This window comes from Somniosus microcephalus, chromosome 17 (genome assembly GCF_052327205.1).
Source record: "Somniosus microcephalus isolate GS21.2 chromosome 17, FLI_Smic_1.0, whole genome shotgun sequence".
Classification (NCBI taxonomy): domain Eukaryota; kingdom Metazoa; phylum Chordata; class Chondrichthyes; order Squaliformes; family Somniosidae; genus Somniosus; species Somniosus microcephalus.
The window spans coordinates 72,644,346-72,669,761 of NC_141003.1; the positions used below are offsets into that span (position 1 = coordinate 72,644,346).

Consider the following 25,416-nt stretch of genomic DNA (forward strand, 5'->3'; position numbering starts at 1 on the left):
ACAAAATATTCATTGTGTTTTTGCCATCTCCATATTTCCCACCATTAATTTCCCGGTCTCATCCTCTAAGGGACCAACATTTACTTTATCCACCCTTTTTCTTTTTATATAACTATAAAAACTCTTACTATCTGTTTTTATATTTTTTGCTAATTTACTTTCATAATCTGTCTTCCCTTTCTTAATCAATCTTTTTGTTATTTTTTTGCTATCTTTTAAAGTTTTCCCAATCCTCTATCCTCTATCCTCCCACTAGATCTGGCTACCTTATCTGCCCTTGTTTTTAGTCAAATGCTATCCTTAATTTCTTTACTTAGCCACGATGGCTGTCTTTTCTTTTACACCCTTTTCTTAGTGGAATATATATTTTTTGGAAGTTGTATAATAACTCCTTAAATGTACAGCACTGATCATGTATCGTCTTACCCTTTAAAGGGTAGGCCATTCAGGACTGAGATGAGAAGACATTTCTTCACACAGAGGGTGATGAATCTTTGGAATTCTCTACCCCAGAGGGCTGTGGAGGCTCAGTTATTGGGTATATTCAAAGCAGAAGTGGATGGATTTCTGACTTGTAAGGGCATCAAGGGATATGGCGAGAGGGCCGGTGGATGGAGTTGAGGCAGAAGATCAGCCATGATCTCATTGAATGGCAGAGCAGGCTCGAAGGGCCGAATGGCCTACTCCTGCTCCTATTTCTTAGGTTGTTCTGATATAAATACAAGTGGTTGTTGTTGTTATAGATTTCTGTGTACTGCATTTAAATGTTGTTTAGAAATTCTCTTTAATGGAAACACTTAAAAAAAAAGTCTAATTGTGAGGTATCTCTCAAAAGGTTAATGTCACCTTAATAGCTGAGTCATTTTAGCTCTTTATTTGCTTTTTTGACCAGCAATAGAAATGTGGCCATTTCTCTGCAGTGTAGAATCCGTTTTCATTTTTTTGAGGGGGTGGCAGGTTGTTTCTCAGAGTTGTTCTGCCTTCATCTGTGATATGGTCCTTGATGCCAGAAATGACTGGCGGATGTGCATTGTCACCACATACACTGTATTAGAATATAAGAATTTTGAGGAACAGGAAAAGGCCGTGAGTCCAAAAGAACAATGTCTCCTTTTCATAGCCACCCTAGCTAGCCACCTTCTGACCATGTCCCTTAATCATTTCGCTCTCCAGAAATACATTGAATTGTTTTGAACCCATTCATAATGTCAGCTTTCAATGGCATTCCCTGATAACTTATTTCACAATTGTATTTCACTTGGGTGAAAACATTCTGCCTGATGTCCCTTCTGACTCCTTTTCCTTTTCAGTCCAGGTATTTAGCATGCTGATGAAAGCTAATAAAAAAAAAACATTGTTAATTTAGTGGAAGTTGTTTTGAAAATCTCTCGAATAATTGTGAAGTGGCAGTAATCAATTTGACCTTCACCACTTGTCCATCATTCCGAAATGAACCCAGCTGAAGTTTGGTTCATTTTCACCTTCAACTCACTTTCACCACAAATAAATGGATCATTTAGGAGACTGTGTATTTTCATTGTAAATGCACTCATAATTATGCTGCAATGATGTGATATTTTTCAGTACAATGTTTTATGCATTGTGTACTGGTTGTTGTCAGGCTAACTGTTCTTTTTCAGTCCCTTTTATATAAATGATATTTTCGTGCTTTTTCAGTTAAGAAATGCATTTTTTCAAACTGGCATTACAGTTCAGCAATCATTCTTAGTGTTCAATTATTGTCCCCACTTTCTTCAGTCCTTTTTATTTGTTCCCTGATTGTGAGGTCAGGCAGGCAACATGCTTCCTGGTGTTTGTAACCTGCTATCAGGAGGTGGCTTGTCTGCAATTTTTATTTCAATAATCCTCACTTTTATAAACCTTCCTTTGTGTGGCCAGTAAACGTATAGTGACATGCCTCCACTCAGCACCTTCCTCCAGGTTTTAAAATCATGGCCCTGTGAATATTTTAAGTATGGTCCTCTCCACGTATAATTTGTATTTGTTGTTGCACCACAAATCAGGTGTAATGCTGGTCAGATGCAGAATGGATTTCCCTCCACTGTGCACCAATTACGTGCCTCGCCCCCAACCTTACTAGAGGACCACCTTCTGCATGAGTGCAGCCTTGACGTTTCTCATAGCAACCACCTTTGCGAGCTCGCTTATGTATGTTGCCAATTTGTGCTGAAATGCAGGCAAATTTTGGTTGAAAATTCCAAAAATAGCTATAGTTGACCCTTACAGCAGCAGAATATCCGAGGGAAGATTGCCATAAGAACATTAGAACATAAGAAATAGGAGCAGGAGTAGGCCATTCGGCCCTTCGAGCCTGCTCTGCCATTCAATGAGATCATGGCTGATCCTTTGATGCCCTTACTAGTAAGAAATCTATCGACTTCTGTTTTGAATATACCCAATGACTGAGCCTCCACAGCCCTCTGGGGTAGAGAATTCCAAAGATTCACCACCCTCTGTGTGAAGAAATGTCTTCTCATCTCAGTCCTGAATGGCCTACCCTTTATCCTGAGGCTGTGGTCCCTGGTTCTAGATTCCCCAGCCAAGGTAAACATTCTCCCAGCATCCACCCTATCAAGCCCTGTAATAATTTTGTATGCTTCAATGAGATCCCCTCATTCTTAATTCAAGAGAATACAGGCCTAGTTTACTCAATCTCTTATACGACAGTCCCGCCATCCCAGGAATCAATCTCGTGAACCTTCGTTACACTCCCTCTATGGCAAGTATATCCTTCCTTAGGTAAGGAGACCAAAATTGTACACAGTACTCCAGGTGTGAACTCAGCAAGGCCCTATATAATTGGAGTAAGACCTCTTTACTCCGGTACTTAAATCCTCTTGTAATGAAGGCCAGCATACCATTTGCCTTCCTAATGGCTTGCTGCACCTGCGCATTCACTTTTAGTGAATCATGTACAAGGACACCCAGGTCCCTTGAGCATCTGCATTCGCCAATATTTCACCATTTCGGAAATACCCTGCCTTTCTGTTTTTTCTACCAAAGTGGATAACTTCACATTTATCCACATTATATTCCATCTGCCATGTTCTCACCCACTCACTGAGCCTGTCGAGATCCCCTTGAAGCCTCTTCACATCCTCTTCACAACTGACACTGCCACCTAGCTTTGTATCATCAGCAAATTTGGAAATGTTACATTTAGTCCCCTCATCCAAATCATTGATATAGATTGTGAATAGCTGGGGCCCAAGCACCGATCCTTGCGGTACCCGACTAGTCACAGCCTGCCATCTTGAAAAAGACCCGTTTATCCCGACTCTTTGTTTTCTGTCTGTTAACTAATTCTCAATCCATGCTAGTATATTACCCCCAATTCCATGTGCCCTAATTTTGCTCACCAACCTCTTGTGTGGGACCTTATCGAAGGCCTTCTGAAAATCCAAATACACCACAGCTACCGGTTCCCCTTTGTCTGCATCCTCAAAGAACTCCAATAGGTTTGTCAAACAGGATTTCCCTTTCATAAATCCATGTTGACTCTGCCCAATCTTACTATTAGTTTCTAAGTGCCCAGTTATTGCATTCTTTACAATAGATTCCAGCATTTTCCCAACTATTGATGTGAGGCTAACAGGCCTGTAGTGCCCTGTTTTCTCTCTCCTTCCTTTCTTAAATAGTGGGGTTACATTTGCTGTCCTCCAATCTGCAGGAACCGTTCCAGAATTTATAGAATTTTGGAAGATGACAACCAATGCGTCCACTATCCCAATGGCCACCTCTTTCAAAACCCTAGGATGTAGGTCATCCGGTCCTTGGGATTTATTGACTTTTAGTTCCATTAATTTTGTTAGTACTGTTTTTTTTACTAATAATTTCTTTAAGTTCCTCATTCTCACCACACCCTTGGTTTTCTCGTATTTCTGGGAGGTTTTTTGTGTCTAACGCCATGAAGACAGAAACTAAGTATTTAATTTCTCTGCCATTTCCTCATTCCCCATTATAAATTCTCCTGTCTCTGACTGTGAAGGACCTACATTTACCTTCGCCAGCATTTTCCCAACTGTTGATGTGAGGCTAACAGGCCTGTAGTTCCCCTTTTCACATACCTATAGAAGCTTTTACAATCCGCTGTTATGTTTTTCGCTAGTTTGTGCTCATATTCTACTTTTCCCTTTATCAATTTCTTGCTCCCCCTTTGCTGATTTCTAAAAAGATCCCAATTCTCAGGCTGACCGCTTTTTCTGACAACTTTATAAGCTTCTTCCTTTGACTTAATACTAGCTTTAATTTCTTTTGTTAGCCATGGTTGGATCACTTTTCCTTTTGGGTTTTTATGCCCTAGAGGAATATATGTTTGTTGCAAATTATGCATTATTTCCTTGAATATTAGCCATTGTGTGTCCACCTTCATACCTTTTAGTGTAGTCTCCCAATCTACCATGGCCAACTTGTCCCTCATACCCTTGTAGTTTCCTCTGTTTAGATTGAAGACCTTCGTTTCAGATTGGGCTACATCACTCTCAAACTTCATGTAAAATTCAATCATATTATTGTGACTTGTCCCTAAAGGCTCCTTTACCACAAGATTATTGATTAACCCTTTCTCATTACATCGTACCAGATCCAGAATAGCCTGTTCCCTGGTTGGTTCCTCCACATACTGATCCAGGAAACCATCTCGCATGCATTCCAAGAATTCGTCCTCCGCCTCATTAGTGGTAATTTGATTTGCCCAGTCAATATGTAGATTAATGTCCCCCATGATTACCGTATTGCCCTTGTTACATGCACTTCTAATTTCTTGATTGATACTGTGCCCTACATTGCCATTACTGTTCGGCATATACACAACTCCCACCAATATTTTCCGCCCTTTGCTGTTTCTTCGCTCCACCCAAACTGATTCCAGTTTGACATCACGATCTGCCGAGCCAAGATCTTTTATCTCTACCGTACCGATCTCATCCCTTATTAACAGCGCTACGCCATCTCCTTTTCCTTTTGTCTGTCCTTCCTAAATGTTGAGTACCCTGGAACATTCAGCTCCCAGCTTTGGTTACCCTGCAACCATGTCTCTGTAATGTCAATTACATCATACCCATTTACTTCTATTAGTGCCATTAATTCATCCACCTTGTTGCGAATGCTACGTGAATTTAGAGAAAGTGCCTTCAACTTTGCCTGTTTAATATTTTTCGTTTAATACGGTTGACCTTTGTTTCTGCTCCCTGCTAGTTTTGCTGATTACTTTTCTAACTTGCACTTCCAGCTTTGTTTCTCTCCATTCTAGGCCCACACTTAGGTTCCCAGCCTCCTGACAAACTAGTTTAAATCCTTCCCAACAGCACTAGCAAACCCCCCTGCGAGGATGTTGGTCTCGGTTCTGCCATTTGGGTTGGTTCAAGAAGTGAAAGTGCTGTGTAATAAAGAATTACATCACCTAGCAACTAGTTTATTTAACCTCTCCAGTAGTGAAGAATTAGCACAGATAAAATGTATTCATGGCATTTGCATTCTACAGATGAAGTTGTGGGTAAAACCTGGGATGTTTTACTAAGTTAAAGGCAGTGTATAAATGCAAGTTGTTCTTGTTATTATGGTCTCAACAAGACTAAACCCATAATCTTCAATCATCAATGGCCATAAGTGTAATCTTCATTCATTTTTGTAACCATATTTTTATGCAACTCCTTTAAAGCAGTTAATTGATATCACATTAGCATTTTTTTGCTGAAACTTAATTGCACCGGTCTACAGCTCTGTGAGGAAATATATTTCTTCTAATCAGTCGTCTCACTCGATTCTCCCAGATGGTCATCAGAAATGTCCTGAGACTGAAACATGTTTTGATCTTGCTTATTGTAAAACAGATCAGCCATCAGACATGGAAAAGCATCACGTATAGCACCGAAATGTGGGTGGCAGATAAGTTTCAAAATGCAAGATAATGAACTACGATTCTGTGGTGCCCTATCTCAGTGTGCCTGAATAAGATGATGTACCAAGCCCGTCACTACTTTGGAACTTGACGTGGAGAAGTTTAACTATGAGTAATGTCTGAGATAAATGTGACTACCTTGTAACCTTGTACAATTAACACAATATACATGAACAAGAAACCGAGTGTTGGAAGTGTTATGATTTATTGGGCTTTTTCCCCGCACCCCGCACCCCCCCCCCCCCCCCCCCCCAACCAAGTTCGAAAATTGTCTTTCCCTTGTCAGATAAGTAATCGAGGTTTTGGTGAAAATCGTGGGCTCAGACTTTGTCAACACTGCAGGTCCCTGCATCAGCAGGTGGAATAGTTCAGTTTAATCAAGTTCTTAAATGGGCACCTGCCATTCGCTTCTCTCTGTTATAAATGAGTCTTTTCAAACAGCTTATTGATTCTTGCCACCTGTTCGTATTCCTTTTTTTTTGTTGATTCCTTTTATTGAGCCTTGGAGTGCTGTCATCAGGGAACTGACTGGATGGAGTTTCCTGAGCCCGATGGCACGAGGGAGCTTGACCAATGTCAGTGGAACACCTTTTTTTACCTAGGGTGTTTCAGTGATGCTGTCATTACCATTTACAATGTGATCTTTCAGCTTCCCCACCCTGCCAGGGAGAGTAACTCAGTCCGGTTCCATGATTGACATCAACATTCAGTGTTCAAACCGAGATATTCAAACCAACAGTCAGAAAAAAAGTAAGAAGGAATGCACATTTGTCACTCTGAAATTTGTTTATGAAAGCGTTGTACATCTGAAATGTGTTCAGAGTTTGACCGTGAATAACGCTTTTATATTCTTATGTACATTGTATGGAATTGAAAATAATTGAACAGCTCTTTGCTGCATGCGACTGCACTTTTTTGTATATTTTCTTACTCGATTGATAAGTGAGAACTCTCTCAAGAAAGGCATAGATAAAATGCAACTGCTATAAAATCTTTGCTGTGTAGCAAATATATACTGTCTTTTAAGCATGTTGCTGACCTGTCTGTGATTTAAGGGTATACTGTACAGTACTTACATTGTGCACAGCAAACTGAAAAATGCTCTCAAATTTTCTGCGAATTGAGAACCAATTTACAATGCCTCTTCCAAATCCAATCCTTCATCTTCCATCTGAAGCCAGTTCACTGAAATTCAGTACAGTAAACGCAATGTCCAATACATTGAAAAAAAAACACGGGGGAGGTACTTACTTCATGAGTGCTGTTGAACTAGTTGGGGAGAGTCTGAAAGAGATTTGGGAGTGATGGTAGACTCAACCTTTACCATGTTAAGTAATTGCAGAGAAGTAATTAAGAAAGCAAGCAGAATACTGAGCTGTGTTGCTAAATCAACAGAGACCGTCTGACGTTATTCTTTGGCGATGCTGAAGCTGTATAACACTCGAGTCAAGTTACACCTCCAGTAATCTTTGCTTTATATTCGTTCATGGGATGTGGGCGTCGCTGGCAAGGCCAGCATTTGTTGCCCATCCCTAATTGCCCTTGAGAAGGTGGTGGTGAGTCGCCCTCTTGAACCGCTGCAGTCTGTTTTTTGAAGGTACTCCTACAGTGCTGTTAGGGAGGGAGTTCCAGGATTTTGACCCAGCGACGATGAAGGAACGGCGATATACTTCCAAGTCAGGATGGTGTGTGACTTGGAGGTGGTGGTGTTCCCATGCGCCTGCTGTCCTTGTTCTTCTAGGTGGTAGAGGTCGCAGGTTTGGGAGGTGCTGCCGAAGAAGCCTTGGCGAGTTGCTGCAGTGTATCTTGGAGATGGTACACACTGCAGCCGCGTACGCCGGTGGTGGAGGGAGTGAATGTTTTAAGGTGATGGATGGGGTGCCAATCAAGCGGGCTGCTTTGTCCTGGATGGTGTCGAGCTTCTTGAGTGTTGTTGCAGCTGCACTCATCCAGGCAAGTAGAGAGTATTCCATCACACTCCTGACATGTTCCTTGTAGGTGGTGGAAAGGCTTTGGAGAGTTACGAGGTGAGACACTCGCCACAAAATACCTGCTTTTGTTGCTGCAGTATGCGCTTAGTTGATGCCACTTTGGCACAAGGGAAACTTCTAAGACTTGGAAGCAGTGCAGCGATGGGCCAGAAGGCTGATTCCTTATGTCAATTGATGAAGAACCAGATGAGACATGAGGGAAAAAAATTCTAACGCAGTGGATTATGATGATCTGGAATGCACTGCCTGAAAGGGTGGTGGAAGCAGATTCAATAATAACGTTCAAAAGGAAATTAGGGATAAATACTTAAAGGTGAAAATTTGCAGGGCTTTGGGGTAAGACTAATTGGATAGCTCTTTGAAATAGCCAGCACAGGCACGATGGGCCGAATGGCCTCCTCCCATCACTATATCCATGTCAGAATTGGAGGAGGGCAGATATCTCGGAGGGTTTTAGGCAATGTCCCCTGTAATTTATTTTGGCCCTGGGGCCATTCAAAATACCACACAGGCGCAGTTTTTACAAAAAATGGCTGCGCAGCTTACAGGGAACATTGGTTGTAGGACTGAAGGAGATTACAAAGGCAGGGAAGGGCGAGGCCATGGAGGGATTTGAAAACAAGGATGAGAATTTCAAAATTGATGTGTTGCTCAACCTGAAGCCAGTGTAGGTCAGTGAGCACAGGGATGATGGGTGAATGGGAATTGGTCTGAGTTAGGACACGGGCAGCAGAGTTTTGGATGACTTCAAGTCTGCAGAGGGTGGAAGATGGGAGGCCGGCCAGGAGTGGGTTGAAATAGTCAAGTCTAGAGGTAGTAAACGCATAGGTGAGGGTTTCAGCAGTAGATGAGCTGAAGCAGGGACGGAACCGGGCGATGTTACAGAGGCGCGGAAACGTGGTCGGAAGCTCATTTCGGGGTCAAATATGACACCAAGGTTGCGAACAGTTTGGTTCCTGTTATAAATCTCATCACCATAAAGAAACTACTCATGAAATAATGCTGGACGGCCAGCTGGTGGCGCCGTCCAAGGAGTATAAATACTCGGGCGTGGGCCCAGCTTGACCAGGGACATTTTGTAAGACAGGAACTAGTGAAGTACAACTGGACCTCCATGTTCTGAAACAAGTTGATTAAAGCCTTGCTTTATACTCGAACCAAGTGCGTAGTGAGTTTTATTACATCAGTTCCGTCTCAGACAGTTGCCAGGGAGAGGGATGGAGTCAGTGACTAGTTGTGGCGGGGACTGAAGACAATGGTTTCAGTCTTCTCAATATTTAGTTGGAGGAAATTTCTGCTCATCAAGTGCTGAATGTCGGACAAGCAGCCAGACAATTTAGGGACAGTGGAGGGGTTGAGAGAGGTGGTGGTGAGTTGGAGCTGGGTGTCGCCAGCTTACATGTGGAAACTGACGCTGTGTATCCACATAGCCACTACCCTTATAATCCCATGGGCTTTAATTTTGTTAACAAGTCTATTATGTGGTACTTTATCAAGCACCTTTTGAAATTCCATAGCATAAACCCGCACTACCTTCATCAATCCTTTCCGTTCGTTCATCAAAGCACTTCAACAAATCATAGTTTTAAACGCAGCAATAATAGTCTCTCTTTTACAGTAGAGCAGTGACTCCATTGATGTATTGCAGATAAATGAAATTTAAAAAGTAAATAAACAAGTAGCCACAGAGAAGTTTACAAGTTTGAGACACTGTTCTTAAGGTTTTTCTCCCCAGAATAGATAGAAAAAACATTACCTACTAACAAGATAATCTGTTTCATTGTATTGGTGGTGTTGAAGGATTGGCAATAGTTCTGTAAACTGCTGAGCGATATGTCATACGCTATACTCTTCGTGCTGTTGTATCGCCTATGTGGACTTTGAAGATACGAATAATATGCATCCTCCAGAATAAAGTCTAAATACCTCTTTAAATGCTTAAGTTTGTGTTAGTATTTGAGGATGTTGAATCAATAGTGCCATCGTGAAGTTGGTTGCGAATTACTTCATCCCAGTGAAGCAATGAATAATAATTCCCAAAGTCAAGTCATTGTGAGCTTTACTTCATTGCCTGAAATGAAAAAAACAATGAACTGTCTCTCTGCCACTGCAAAAGTCTCACTAAATGCATTTAAATTGAAGACTATTTACAAATCTCTCCAGAAGTCCACAATGGTTAAATCTCGGATAATAGATGACGGCAAGTGTTCTATGGATTTTTACTTGCATTCCAATGAGTAAGATCACATGTTATGTGGGTCTTTCACCAGGGAAAGGGAAAAGATCGGTGTATCATTTATCATTGATTGTTGTCTAACCTATCTGGGCTGACAAATATGAACTGTGGCATTGGTAAGAATTAAGCTCAGAAATTTGCTCCAGCTTGAATGTTCACTGTTATTGAAATGAAAGGAAATCACAACCAGCTTTCTTTTGAGGGAATTTTGTGCAAAAAACAGAGACATTGTAGGCATTTCAAAAATTAACAGCACAATTATTTTGAGCAGATTCCCATGGAGCTGTGAAAACTACTTATGTAGAAACCCGAAATAATGGGGAATGTACAAGTACAGTACATTGTTACAGGTCCTGAATAATGTTACTGCATATATTAATAGCCCCCTTTTAAGTTGGGGGTGAAGGATCAAAACCTATTTTAGAATTGTTTCATTTGGAGCAAGAGTGAGAACTTCAGAATCTACCCCAATGTAATTGAAATTTGGCTGGTATTTGAAAATCCTACTCTAGATGCACTTTTCTTTGAGTGTTGCTTACTGTTTTAGTCAATAGCGTCGTTCCTTTCCAAGCTGGCAATTGCTGGTTGGAGGAATGTGATTGCTTCTGACTACATTGAAGAGGGTAAAGGGAAAATTAGATCTAGGCTGTTCTTGCACAGAGGGCCATTTACAAACAGATTAAGGCAGCATGTCTCCCATTTCAGCTGCACAGTGCTGTTTAAAATTCCCTTTTTTTAATCTTCACATATCTAACACATCAATATCCATTCTCTTGTCGGCAGTGCAAATACCTATTTTGTCCACAGAGTAATATTGCCCACAGAGTAGCTTAATATTGCAGCCCACAAGACACAAGAAGGAATGGTCTTGGCAATGCAAAGTTTGTGTTGTTTCTGTCAGTCCAGTATGAAAAATATAATGAATTAATTTTTATGACACATCCAGTTAGTGTGTATTTGCCCTGTGCACTCGACACACATAGAGCGATGGATGTTGCTTCAGAACTTGTGCCATTGCTCCGCTAATTTTTGTTTTTCATTTCTACAGTTACTGATGAGGAGGTCAGAAAGCGAATTTCCGAAGAGTTGGCACAAGAACGAGCCAGGCAAGATTTGAATCTACAAAAGAGGTTTGTGTGTGTGTGTATGATTTTTAAGGCTTTCTTCATCCCAGCGTCCTCCCATGTAATCTGACATCACGATTTCGGGATCTTTGTCCCCATTGTCTGTTCTTCACTTGCCATATAGAATACACCTTTGTTTCTCCTCTCTTCGATGCTGCCTGACCTGCTGATTGATTCCAGCACTTTCTGTTGTTATCCCTAAACGTGAATCCTTTTTCTCACTGATTGCTGTTCCTGCATTCTTTGCATGATTAAAATGTAATGACTTCTTCTATCATGCTTCTTTCTATTTTGGTGTGATTGGACATCAGTTCTCTTGAAATTCAAATGTTAAAAAATTACATTTGAAAAAGGTATTGTATTTTTGATTTTTAGTTTGTACCAAATTTCAACCAGCTTTGTAATAGTGACTGCACTTCAAAGTGAAGTGTTTTCGGAAGTGCTGAGAGATGTTATAAAGTTCTATACAAATGCAGGTTTTTTCCTCTTCCTCAGACTTCATGCCTGACATCAAATGTTGAGGGCTGTTTTACTGGCTTACCACCACTCAAGGTGGGCCTGGTTCCTTTTGTTAAAATGTGAAGTGGATCCATGTTCCATCTGCCTCAGCTTCTCCATCCAGGTCCAGAAGGTTATATATGCTCCAGTTTTATTTTAAACCAAACCATAGTGTACGAGATTAGCTTATCTCTGGTCCATTGAAATAATCAGGGTCAACTGCAACCAATATGGTGGGTACATTGTGTTTAATCGGATGGATATAACACACTAGTTATACAGCAAAAACATATGACCGTGACAAATAGTGGAGACCGGTCCAAGTCTGACAGAATGACTGGCGTGCACGAGCAGCACCCCCTCTCTCTCTCTCTCTCTCTCTCTCTCTCTTTGAACTACCCAAGAGTCTTAGACCAGAGTCAGTATGGATTCACCCTTGGGAGCTCTCCACTCCACCATCTGCGCTGGGGAATTTTCAGGTCTTTTATACTCTTTTTAGGGGTGGACCTGGGGTAGAATATGGACAAGACCATTTAACCTACAGAGGTTCCTCTTAAAACAAGGTTCCCAATGGCATGTCAAGTTCTTTGTTTAAACCATGTAAAAAAGGCCAACCCTTATGTTATCTCCCACCTTTGCAGCCATTGCACATGGTTTCTGTACTTAACCAATTATGGCCTTACATTATGCTGAGAACTGTTTTCCCCTAATCTCATCTGGCCCTGTCCTCCCCAAAGCTAGAGTCTCTTATCTCATCCGGTCCTGTTCTCCCCAGCCTAGAGTCAGCAACTCGCATAACAGGCTCGGCCTTCAGACTTCTCCAGTCAGAGGCCCCATTGTTCAAAGCTGTTCAGGCAGCCAGCTGTGCAACTAACTATTTCAATTCAGACTATTGTACCATGAAATGAATCGTTAAATTCCCAAAGATACCCTCTATTCTATTCTCACACACTGATGAGCTTACGCATCTTAGCAAGCAATTTTGTTAAATAAAGTCAAAATCCTAACTTAGCATTATAATATGGTTATTTATTTAAGCATCTATCCAACTACTTTTTTTACTAGTCTAAAGGCACCATTTTAGGTACGCCTAATTTCTAACAATAGGTCATCCTTATTGATCAGTTTCTAATGCCTTTGTCTCACAAATGTGAGCTGCACTCTCAAGGAAAAGGCAGGTCTGTTTTTCTTCATTTGAAGTTGTTCTGTGGTGGTGTCAGAAGTGTTAAGATCAGAAAGAGAAAGACTAAGTTAATACTTTGTTTGGAATTCTTCCTCAAAACTCTTAAGAGCAGGCAGGAGCGATCCTTTGTTGGAGTGTCCAAAACCCAAGAGCAGAGGGGAGAACAAGTAGATGAGATCACAAGTACACGTATGCCAATTGCTTTCACATGCAGGCAGCTACTGGTTTTAATAGTGTCTGTACCTTGCTGTTGACTCTCCTTATTTCATTTTGATCGTTTTTTAGTGCTGTTTCAATTTGTGGCATGCACTGTAGCAGTAAGAAAGAAAGGCTTGCATTTGCATGGCAACCCCTCAAAGCAGTTCCCACAGTGAATTTGGTTCAAGAGCCATTTTGCACACAGTGAGCTCCTATAAACAGCAATGAGATGAATGATCAGTTGGTATGTTTTTGGTGGTGTAGATTGAGAGGAATGTTGTCCAGCATATCAGAAAAGTGAAACAATTCAAGGGAAGGTTAAAAAAAATTCTTCACATAGATGGTGGTTTTATGGAATTTCTGCCATGAACCATTGCTGTTAATTATATTAAAGGGTAATAGATAGTTGCTTGTGAAAGATGAATACTGGAGAGCAAGCAGACAAGTGGGACTGTGTAGAGAAAAACTTGGGCACAGACTTGATGAGCTGAAGTTTGATCCTGTGCTCAAGTCTATAACTGCATAAACCCCCTGATTTTCTTCATAGAACGCCATGCAATCTTTAGCTTCCACCTGCACAGCCAGAACAGGCAGATGGAGCCTCAGTTTAGTGTCTCTTCCAAAGGGTAGCCTCTCCAAAAATGTTAGACTCCCTCAGTGTACCACGCTGCAGTGTTAGGTTAGATTATGCGCTCAAGTCTTGTGGCTGGAACCCACAACCTGCTGACTCAGAGGCAAGTGTGCCCAACAACTGAGCCGAACTGTTGTTCCAGTACAGATAGACCTGCCGGAGCCAACTTTGAGTACAGTAACCAGTGACTAATTGGCAACAGGGTGTCACAAAAAGGAAGCAATAGCACTTCCAGATTATGTATATGAAGAATAACCAGTTAATTGAGCTAGATTTAGAAGTTGCCTTCCTCATAATTTGATCATAGCAATATAAAAATGTGGATTGTTTTCTCAAATGACTTATGGTTACCAGGAGCTATATTTCATATGCGCAAGATAAATAGCCTTGTTTGTGTCAAAGCAGAAAAAATGGCATGCTTTCATATAAGCAGCTATAAATGGTATCTGTGCATTACTGGAGAAAAAAAAAGTGATTTAGCACTTTAATAATATTTTTAAAGTGCCATTGTGAATCATGGCAGGTGGAAACCAACTTGTAAAATTGCTTTAATATTGGAATTCTCTGAATAAACTGAAAACATGCTAATATTCATATTTATTGATGCAACGTTAGGAAGCTACTGTTGTTCATAAAATGTTAATGAGTGCTCTGAGAGTGCAAGAAGAAGGGAAACCTGGGTTCTTGGAACAGCCTACAATTCTAAACTAGTTGGTAAAGAAGAAAATCATTCATTTCATCTGATGGAGTTTTTAAAATCTTAATCTGGCAAATGTTTACCATTTTGCATGCATGCTAATGTATAAAACTTTGGTTTATGTTGTGTAATCTGGTCGAGCATAAGTTCCCTCATGCAGAAATGACACAATGTCTCGGGCCTCATTCAGCACAATTTGAATAATAACTTCAGCATTTCAAATTAGAAAGGATGTCTTTCCCCCCCCCCACCTTTGTCCCTAAGTCTCCCCACATTCAGCCCCCAGCCAGAAGTGTACCCCCTGCCTCCCACCGAAACTGGCTACCCAGGGTGACTTTCCCCATATTCCAGTCCCCCTGTTAGGAATATTTTGGATTATTTGTCCACTCAATATATCCTTGAACATCACTAAATTCTTGTGCGATACTTGGATGTGATTTTATGATACAGGTAGACTATCCTTTATCCGCACTTCCGAAAACCTCTAAAAACCGAAAGTTTTTTCGTGGAGCGTAATTTGTGCGCACGACATGACCCGAGTGGCGCCAAACATGACAGGAGTGGTCCGGGAGCTCTGCCTTTCCCTGTGAGCAGGGCAGAAGGTCACAGAGTTACCTCCTGGGTAGGAGATTGCAGGCCGAGCCGGGCAGTGTGAAGGAGGCACCGGGAGAGTGAACCCAACAATACAGCGGCCTGTCCGATAGCTGCAGCGGCCCGTCCGATAGTCTTTTCTTCCCCGCCCCCCCCCCCCCGCCCCTGACCTGATTTGCGGGCCAGCTTAGTGTAGGAGTCAGCCGATATCCGGCTTTCCCACAACTGGCGGCGGCAGTCGAGCCCCAGACCCCCGCTAAGGCAAGGAATTCAGATACGGAGCAGGGGGAGCCGGAAACCTCGATCTAACGGCAGAAATCAGCAGCTGTTTTGTTAGGTTTTTTTTCTTCCCCTAGCATTTTTTTAAACAGTCAGGCTGTGGAAAGAGTCTCTGTAGCTTAGCAACAGCTTCAGAGACGCTTCCAAGGCAGGGCCCGAGTGTTTACAAGCTGTTGCTAAGCAACAGTGTTTGTTGTCAGATACGGAGATGAAAACCTTCTGAAATCCGAAAAATTCCAAAAACCGAAACACAGCTGGTCCCAAGGTTTTCGGATAAAGGATAGTCTACCTGTATTGGGAATTGGGGAAGAATCCTTTCTGAGTTTTAACATGTAACTAAGCAGAAGATCATTCCAAGCTATAAAGTTAATATATGGATTTTAGCACCAACTTTCAAACTTTATCTGATAAGTAGCAAACAGTTTTTTGAGAATCTCTCTAACTTCCAAACATCAGAAGGGAGGCCATACTATTGCAGTGTGTAAATCCACTGACAGCCTCAGCACCTGTTTTTGTCTATGCTAACAATATTTCAACAGCAAGTGGCAGATGCCACCCTCCGCTTTGCCAGGTACCAATCTGTTGTCACTTTTTTAAAAAAAAAAAAGGACCCAACCAAAAAAGATTAAAATGGGCAAATGTGTTCTGGATTCAGAAAGCCTTTTGATAGCATAAAACAAAAGTATGGCATGTGTATTTTTGGCATACATAAATATTCCCCATTGATCAGCTTGCTGTGTAACTCCTTACTGTGTCAGCTGATCTGGTAGTATTCATATCTTCAAGTTATACAGCGTGAATTCAAACCATAAACAATGAGTTTGCTCTTATTTCTTATGTTCTTAAAATCGAAGCTTATATGCCAGAACAGTACTGAGGCAGTGCTACATTGTTGGAGATGTAGTCCATCAGAGGAGATGTTAAATTGAGACCCCTTCCACCTGTTCTCGTGGTTCAGGTGGACATTAAAGATCCCACGCCACTATCAAAAGAAGAGCAGGAAATTTCCCAGTGTCCTGGTTGATATTTCTCCTTTAATCAACACAAACCAAAAATGTCATCTTGTTGCTGTTGATAGGATCTTCCTGTGTGCAGTGTGGCTGCCACATTTGTTAACACAACAGTCGCTGCACTTCAAAGTTTTTAATTTATGTGAACCACTTGGTGATATTTCTGAGAGATGTGATGAGGCACTGTATAACTATTGTGCAGTACTTCTGTGTTGCATGGTCTCCTTGAATATATCTCTTACGTACATTGAAAATGCTAAGAGAAGCTGACACTTCAATTGTATCACAGAGGATTTTTCCTGTCCAATTTTTTTAGCATTAGGGAAAGTGTGCTTGTACACTACAGTACCTGATTTAGTCCCATGTTACAATGAGATCGGCATAGTTATTGCATGTTGCTGAATTTATTTGTGGCTTGTAGGGCCATAAATAGTTGCGCATCCATTTTCACTATGCAATGGGAAGTTGCCTTGAGGGAATTGTGTTGGGGATCCAGGAAATTGAGGTAAAATATCAATAACAAGAACTCGTGGTTTTTAAAAATGAAGAGGTGATTGTTTATAATGCGTTCAGATAGAGTGGCATTCAACTGTACAATGGAGGCAAAATAAAATTCCATAGAATGAAATTGGAAATATTTGTGTTAAAATTAGATTATTGTTTGTTCCAGTTCAGCTGCAGCTAATTGTCCATTTCAGCATCGCAGTCTTTCTCTGAAGTGTGCAGCCCATTTCAGGTCATTGTCAGAATCTGAAAAACTACAGTCCAGGGAAAGCATTCAAAGCGCATGTATTTTTCTGAATGCTTTAAGGAGTGTAAGTTGCTTTCTCTGTCTTTTCAGAATTTGATCTGTAATATTCAGTCAGCTTTTGATGACCTAAAATTCTGTTCAATCAGATTAATTAGGAAAGGGTTCAATTACAGGAGCTCACTGCAATGCAAAATCTTCATATTTACTGTATCTGTAATAAATACTACAAGTGAGTTGCCCAGTCATGCAGAAACAATGGCCCAGAAATTCGGGTTGGAGGCTTCCCGCGGGTGCAAGCCTCCGACCTGCACTTACCTAGCGCGCCGGCCATTGTGCTGTGGGCCCGCGTGGGATTCCGATCCTGGGCCTGCTCCAACTGCCGGCGCGCAGTGCTTGTGTATCCCAGTGGCGCAGTTAGTTTGAAGTGTCCCCTGGGATCACGTGGGCCATGGAGAGCTAATCGTCGCAGGGAATCTCTTCTGTTCATAGATTTGACAGGAAGACCTGTCAAATCTATGATTAGAGTTCAGCCCCAAAACATAACTAAAACTACAAATAATTTTTTTTTTAAATCACATTTTTAAAATAACTATAAATTACATAAAATAACTATTTTAAACAATAATTTAAATTTCTGAAAAAATTAATTACAGTTTTTAGTAGGGCTAAAAATAAACTTACCTTTCTTTAAAGTATTTAAAAATAATAAACCTGTGGAAAAAATGTTTTAATTTTACTTAATTCATCAGTTACCTTGTTAAAAGCAGGCCTTGCGACTGCTTTTTAAAAGCGTAGCTCCTGGAGACTTACCCTCCCGGAGAAATCTGGAAAAAAAACAAGTTCCAGGCGTATGCGCTGCCTCTCCGGCGCACGCGTTGGACCTGTGAACCCCTTCCTTTAAGGGAACGGAACTTCCGGTTTCCCGCGCATGCGCAGTGCATGCACGAAACCGCCACTTTCGTTGGGCCTATGCGTGAGTACCCAGCGCGTACTCACCCGTGGGGACCCGAATTTCTGGCCCAATATTGTGTATTAATGCTGGAATTATAAGGTGTGGATTGACACATACGATTCTTCAGGAATTGAGTTCTTGATTGAAGCCTGGTTTCCATTGGGCAAGCACTGAGCAAAGTACGCAGGAAGGAAAAACTTGAGGGAAGGACCACCTATGTGGCTCTTGCGCACATCTTTGTAGCTTGTTCAAGAACAAACGAGACCTAGCAGAAGTGAGTCTGCGCTCCCCCTTGGAAGGAAAGGCAAGCCAGAAACAAAGAAAAACCCAAGTTAATTGAAAGTGATCCGACTTGAATCTGTAGCCGTTTTTTGTTGTACTGTTTTAATCTAAGTTCAAATGAAGTGCACTTTGATTTCACTGGAAAGTACATTAAGGTTTCTGCACTAAGGCAGGCAGCTATTTAATCCAAGAGGCAGTATATTGAGCCATGTTTGTCGTATGAGATCTAGCTGTTTAAATACGTGTTGATGAATAATACAACTGAACATTCGAAGAGTTTTTACTTTAAATCGAATCAATGTGGACTAATCTGCTCCTGTGCTCTGTGAACCTGTTCAATTGATAAGACAGCTGGTGTTCCAGAACTGGCTTTTTGCTGTGGCTGCTACCATGGTCTGTAGTCTCCATTTGAGATTTGGCTTTCCTTGATGAAGGCAATATATTATTGCTGTACTGTAGTAAGCTTGGTGGGAATCAGTTGCTGGTGTTGCTCCACAAGGCTCTGAACAGACAAAATGAATATTGCAAGGAGTACATGTAGTTCAAGTTCAGAAACATAATGGCCCAGAAATTAGGATCGGGGGCTTGCCGCGCGTGCAAGCCCCCGATGTGCACTTACCCGGCGCGCCGACAGCTGAAGCCTGGGACTGCTTGGAATTCCTGTCACTGGCCCGGTTCAGCTGTCGGTGCGCTGCGCTTGCCTGATCCAGCGGCGTAGTTAGTGCAATGTGCCGGCTGGGATCAGGTGAGCACTGGGCAGCCAATCAGGGGAGAGGAAACTTCATTCATGAGTTTGATAGTAAGAACTGTCAAACTCATGAAAACTACGGGCGCCCAAAACACTACTTAAACTTTAAATAAAATTTTAAAAAACATCCCACTAATTAAATGAACTATAAATAACTTTAAAAAACTATTTTAAACAATTAATCAAATTTTTGAAAAAAATAATTTTTTAAGAAATCGGGTCTAAAAATAAACTTACCTTACTGTAAAGTCCTTAAAAACAATAAAGCTGTACATTTCTAAAAAGTTCAGGCCCTTACACACGGGCAAACCTGTCAAAAAGAAGGAAGTTCAACGCGTGCACGCAGAGTTCTGCGCGCATGCGTTGGACCTCTGAACCCCTTGGAGGAAATGCCGGTTTCCCACGCATGCGCTGTGCATGCTGAAACCCGGCACTTCCAACAGGCCCACGCGTGAGTACCCCGTCCGTACTCATGCGTTGGGACCAGAATTACTGGCCCATTGGGAATATTTAGGGGGACAGCTTGTATGTATGTAACTTGCTGTAATTTCTGTTAGTTGTACCTAAATTTTAGGAGCAAAAATACTGGAAATACATTGTAAAACCAAACCAGCTCATTGGCCAATTTGCATAATAACTTTTGATATATATTTACAACTTCTTCCCGTCCCCGCCCAATAAAACCAAAAGTAGATCAGTAGTTTTGGATATCACCAAAATCTTCTCAATACAATAATTCCTGTCCCCAGTCATTGAATCACGATGTTTGATACACCGGTGCATCCTGTTTATTCAAATTGACTTTGAAAATGATTCTATGTGTTACATTTTGACAATCTACATGCGTACAGCATTTTCAACATAGCAAATGTCCCAAGGAACTTCACAGATAGTCTAAAAATTAGGAGTGATAACCATAAGCATGCTGGAAGAGAGATTGTGAGGAGGCTTTTGAAAGCAGGGAGACCAGTAGGAAGGTGGAGGAGTTTAGGGAAAGAGTTAATAGAGAGTAAGGCCACCCATGGTGGAATAGGAAGTGATGGTGTGGAGATGACCTGGAGGCCTGAGTTGGAGGACTAGAGAACATGGTCTGGCCTGTAGAGCTCGCAGAGGTTACAGATGTAGGATAAGTTGAGGACCCAGAAAGATTTGTAAACAAGAGCAGCAACTTGTATTTATATAGTGCCTTTAATGTAGTAAAACATCCCAACGCACTTCACAAAAGCATTATAAAACAAAACTTGATGCCAAGCCACATAAGGAGAAATATGGGCAGATGCTTGGTCAAAGCGGTAGGTTTTAAGGAGCGTCTTAAAGAAGGAGATAGAGGTAGAATGGCGGAGAGGTTTAGGGTGGGAATTCTAGAGTTTGATTTTAATGCTTTGGGACTTGGGGAGCCAATGGAGATCGGTGAGGGATGCATGAATGAGATCGTGCAGAACAGGATGTGGACAGCGGAGTTATGGATGAATTGGAGTTTGTGTGGGGTGGAACCCAGCAGCGGTAAAGGTAAAGAAATCGAGACTGTACAAAGTGTGAATACAGATTTTAGCAACAGTGGCGCTGAGGAAGAGAAGAGGCACAGATGCTGAGGAGGTGTGGAAGTAAGGTCTCCGTGATCGGTAGGATATAGGACTTGATGCTTGGGGTCGAACAGAATACCATTATTGTGCTTGCAACCAGGAAGGGATTTTTTTGGTGGGAGCCAAATCAGGTGGCTTCAGTTGGAGGAAGTTCTTGCTCACTTGATATCAGTCTAGCATTCTGAATATAGTCTTAAAAGCTATCCTTTATCTAATGATTGGATGTAGTTTCTGCTGTTGGGGGTGTCGTTCTTGATTTGAGGATGATATCTACAGTGGACATTGTATTAACTCTGATTTTAAACGCCTTACACTTAGAAAGAATTTGCATTTATACAGTGCCTTTCCTAACTTCAGCATGTCCCAAAGTGCTTTACAGCAAATGAAGTAGTTTTTTGAAGTGCAGCCACTGTTGTAATGTAGGGGGGAAAAAGTACCCAGAGTTTGAAAATGGCACCTTTAAGAGCTTGTGTATCACTTCATATCTCAGAGACATAATTCAGCTTTCTAAGTATTGTCACATCACATAGAAGATGTCTTGTAACTCTTAATTCATGCGATAACCTTTGACAGCACTGAAATGATGAACTAGTCTGGTATTTTTGAGTTACTCATTATTTCATTGAGAAAAGTGTTGTTTGGTGTGTTTTAAAAAATTGTCAGTTAAAGATGGAAAAGCTCTTAATTTAAGCCATAACTGAAAGGACAAGGGTCATAAGTTCCTCAACAGCTTGCAATTGAATAGTGCCTTGAGCAACATATAATACCTTTAATGGAAAAGAAACGTCCCAAGACAATTCACAAATAGAAATAGATAAAGGAACAGGCACCTAGATATTGGAAGAGAAATTAGGAGGAGTAATCAAATGCTTGTTTAAAATGATGGGTTTTGAGAAGGTTTTTAAAAGGAGAGAAAGAAATTGATTTTTGGCGAATAGGGCTGAATGGTGAAGCTTGGGTGATGGGGATTGTACAATAGATTAGAGTCAGCATAAGGGCTTCACCTAGGAGGGTATTGTGGAAATGGAAGTAAGTGATCTTCGTGATGGATTGGACACTGGATTTGAATCAGCAGGCAGCCAAAGTTTCAGATGGTCGGGTACAAACTGAACAATTAGCAGGCCGGAGAATTAAGTCAGTGGCAAGGCAGCAGAGTTCATAGTGGGGCCCAGAAATGACACTCCATTGGAGGAACTCAGGATTCATTAGTTGCTTGATGTTAGCCAGATAGTCTGACCGTATGGAGGCGATTGTGGGGCCAAGAGAAGTGGTGGATAATTCCAGCTGGACGTCATCAGCGTACATATAGAAACTGATACCATGCGAATGGATGATGTCACCAAAACAGCAAATGATAGATTATTGAGGCACTCCGGAGGTAACAATATGAGGATGGGAAGAGAAGCCATTGCTTGAGGTAGCTGGCTATGATCGGATAGCCAGGAGTAGGACCACGCAAGGACAGTCCCAAGGAGCTGGACCACAGAGGAGAGGAGGGTGGTATGGTCACTAATGCTTTGGTGGAGACCAGGGAGGATAACACTTAGCAATCATATTGATCAAATCAAAATCAAATCAACTTTTATTGTCATTGTTAGTGCACGAGTGCAGTACAACGAAATGTAGGCTTGCGGCTCCCGAGAGTGTACATTTAGATTAAGACATTTAAACATTCAACATACATTTGGCTTGTAATACATTAACATAAACATAACCATAATAAAGTGCATTGGCAGATGTGCAGGCTTTAGAGTTTATTTGTGGAGTTCAGTAGGATGACAGCCCTGGGAAAGAAGCTGTTCCTAAATCTGGTCGTACGGGTGCGAATGCATCTGTAGGTCACAGATGACTTTGGCCATGGCCACCTTGATATTGCAAGAAGAGCAGAAGCTGTACCAGGGAGGTTTGAGACAGGTAGCCACAGAGCTGGGAGGCGATGACACATTTGAGGATCTTGGAGAAAAGGAAAGTTAGAGATGAGACAATAGTTGGAGCAGATGGATGGATAAAAGGTGGGTTGTTTGAAGAGGAGTTGAATTTGATGGCAGTCCTGAAAGAGTCAATAACTGTGGGGATAAAATGGTCAGAGGCTATCATTGTTAGTGTTTCAGACTTCAAGAATGGAGATGTCATGAAAGATTGAGTCGAGAGAGTGGCTGTGGGTTAAGGGAGGGGAGATTACATGAGGGGTGAGATTGAGTTAATATGGGAGGGCAGAGAAGGCCAATGGAAAAGGGGTTAGAGTTTTGGTTGAAGTCACAGAGGATGAGAAGTCGCTCAGTGCGGATGCTAGGAGAGGAGAGAACAGAGGTAAGGAAGTCAGTGTGTGGCTTAGGAGGGGGTAGTATGCAATCAAGATTTTAAGTGAGGCAGGAGGGATGGAAGATAGTTTGGAAGCTTGAAGAAGGGAAGGTGCCAGAGGTGTCGGGAATAAATCAAATGATGACTGTCATCACCATGCTGATTTGAATGGAGTGATGAAATGTATAGCCAGGTGAGGGGCTTCAGTGAATAAAAAGGAATTGCCATCCATGAGCCCCGTTTCAGTGAGTACCCAGTGTCAGCAATTTTCCATGAGCTGCCTTCTAATGGTCAAGCTTCAGGTGGAATGCTTTCGGAAATGTAGGCAATGCCTCTCCAGAGATTGAGAACTCGGCAATGAGGCAGGCTTGAGCCTATTGGCCACTGTGCAACCCATTGGCCTATGTCCTTTGTGAAGTATTTTTTTTTAAGAAACGTTATTTTTAGGTGGCACGGTGGCATAGTGGTTAGCACTGTTGCCTCACAGCGCCAGGGACCCGGGTTCGAATCCGGCCTCGGGTGACTGTCTGTGTGGAGTTTGCACATTCTCCCCGTGTTTGCGTGGGTTTCCTCCGGGTGCTCCGGTTTCCTCCCACAGTCCAAAGATGTGTGGGTTAGGTTGATTGGCTATGATAAAAATTGACCCTTAGTGTTAGGGGGATTAAATACGTGGGGTTACGGGGATAGGGTGGGATATGTGTTGGTGTAGGGGTTACGGGGATCGGGTGGGATATGTGTCGGTGCAGGCTCGATGGGCTGAAATGGCCTCTATCTGTACTGTGAGGTTTCTGTGATTCTGAGCTGCCATGGAATTTGAAGTCGGCTCATGCTGGAGAGCTGTTGCTAAAAAGTCTTCTATAAAAAATATTTGCCTTGTTAAAGGAGCAGGATCCTAAATTTAGCACTGGTAATTCACAGATATTGTAGCTTTACCACCTACTGCCTGCTAAATAAAAACATAATGAAAGAACTTTCCTCCTGCAGGCACAGTGCATTGTGGCCAGATGTGTGTTCCCACATACCTGCAGCGTGATCCATTTCAAGGCAGCTCGTGGGAAATTTGCAGACAAAATAGTCACTCAAGCTGATTAGAGGCAGGAGATGCAGGGTGTGCTGGAGCTAAATTTTTATCAGTAATTATAAATTAAATCTTGAAATTAGATTAATTGGAAAAAAAAACAGTCCTTTTTCACTCGCAGAAAACGGCAAGTTGAACCATGAGCAGAATGATTTCTGATTCGGAATGATATGCATCTTAAGTTGTAGAGTGAAGTCGGGTAGAGGAACTGACTTTATGTAACCAATGCAACAAGAAAGCAGTGAAGGCGACATTGAAATAGTTGGCAAAGTTCATCATTTGTACCCAGATGGTTGGCAAGTATAATATTTGTTTTTTGGCTCTGCAATACAATGAAGAAGTATTTCGAGTCACAACATTGCCATTTTAACTCTTAAATATGGCTCAACTTTATCTAAGACAGATGGGTTAAACTTTTCTGGCTGACTATTGGTAGAAAATTAAATAAGTTTGAATCATCTCAATTTACCATAAGCCCCAGTGAACATGAATGCACAGCACAGGAGATGCCGCAATCTGTCATTAATTGGCAATAATATGCTAGGTCCAGAGAATTCAAATATTTTCAGTAATACAGTGATTATCTTTGGCACCTTCTGAAGTTCATTGTTGGAAAAATGTAGAAGGAACTGTACAGTGCACCTAACATGTGCCATGTCTGGCTCTTTACAATATTGTATTTGGGTATAAAATGTTATCTGCTCAGACACCATTGTGCCTTAGCTCCAGTAAGTGCATACAGAATGCAAAAAAAAAATCCAACTAGCAGCATGTTTGTTTGCTTTATTTTAGATTAGATTCGTGTATGAAAATGTCCCTTGTGTTGGATTTTATTTATATTTTTCAGTTGAGAATGAGGGAGCAGATTTTGCTGCAGCTGTTAGTTCGACTTGCCCCTGCACCCTTCAGCTCAAAACATGTCTGCCGACTAAGTTACTGAAAGTGCGAGGTGATAACGCCGCAGTGAGGGAAACAGGGCATCTGGGACCTGAGTGAACAGGGCAGCCAACTGGATATCTCCTGAACCAATCAGATTGAACGATTGAGAAATAAACAGCACAAGGACTGAGCAGGAAGTGTGAGTTAGAGAGGGTGAATTCAATGTCAAGTCAGGTACAGAAAGAGAAAAAAGAGAGGGAAAGAAAGAGTGGCTTAAGAGAGAAAAAACAGACAAAGGAAAAGTAACTTTTTTTAAATTTTGCAATTCATCAAATCCCTGACAACAATTAATACCTGAATGAATGAGACTTCACCCTTGTAGTACAGGAAACTCTCGTTTAAATGGCAACGAAATATCCGGAATTCTCTCTTAACCGGCAAAATTCATACTCCAAAAACAACACCTCAATAACTGGAAATGTTG

At 41.6% G+C, this 25,416-nt stretch overlaps 1 protein-coding gene across 1 annotated transcript in view; it reads left to right on the forward strand.

Annotated features, from left to right (window-relative positions):
* The window catches only part of chchd3a (coiled-coil-helix-coiled-coil-helix domain containing 3a), a 336,024-nt gene that overhangs the window by 98,612 nt on the left and 211,996 nt on the right, over window positions 1-25,416 (forward strand). Inside the window, exon 3 of the mRNA XM_086010675.1 lies at window positions 11,196-11,277. Coding sequence (XP_085866801.1) covers window positions 11,196-11,277 — 82 coding nt within the window. The remainder of the gene's footprint in view (window positions 1-11,195; window positions 11,278-25,416) is intronic.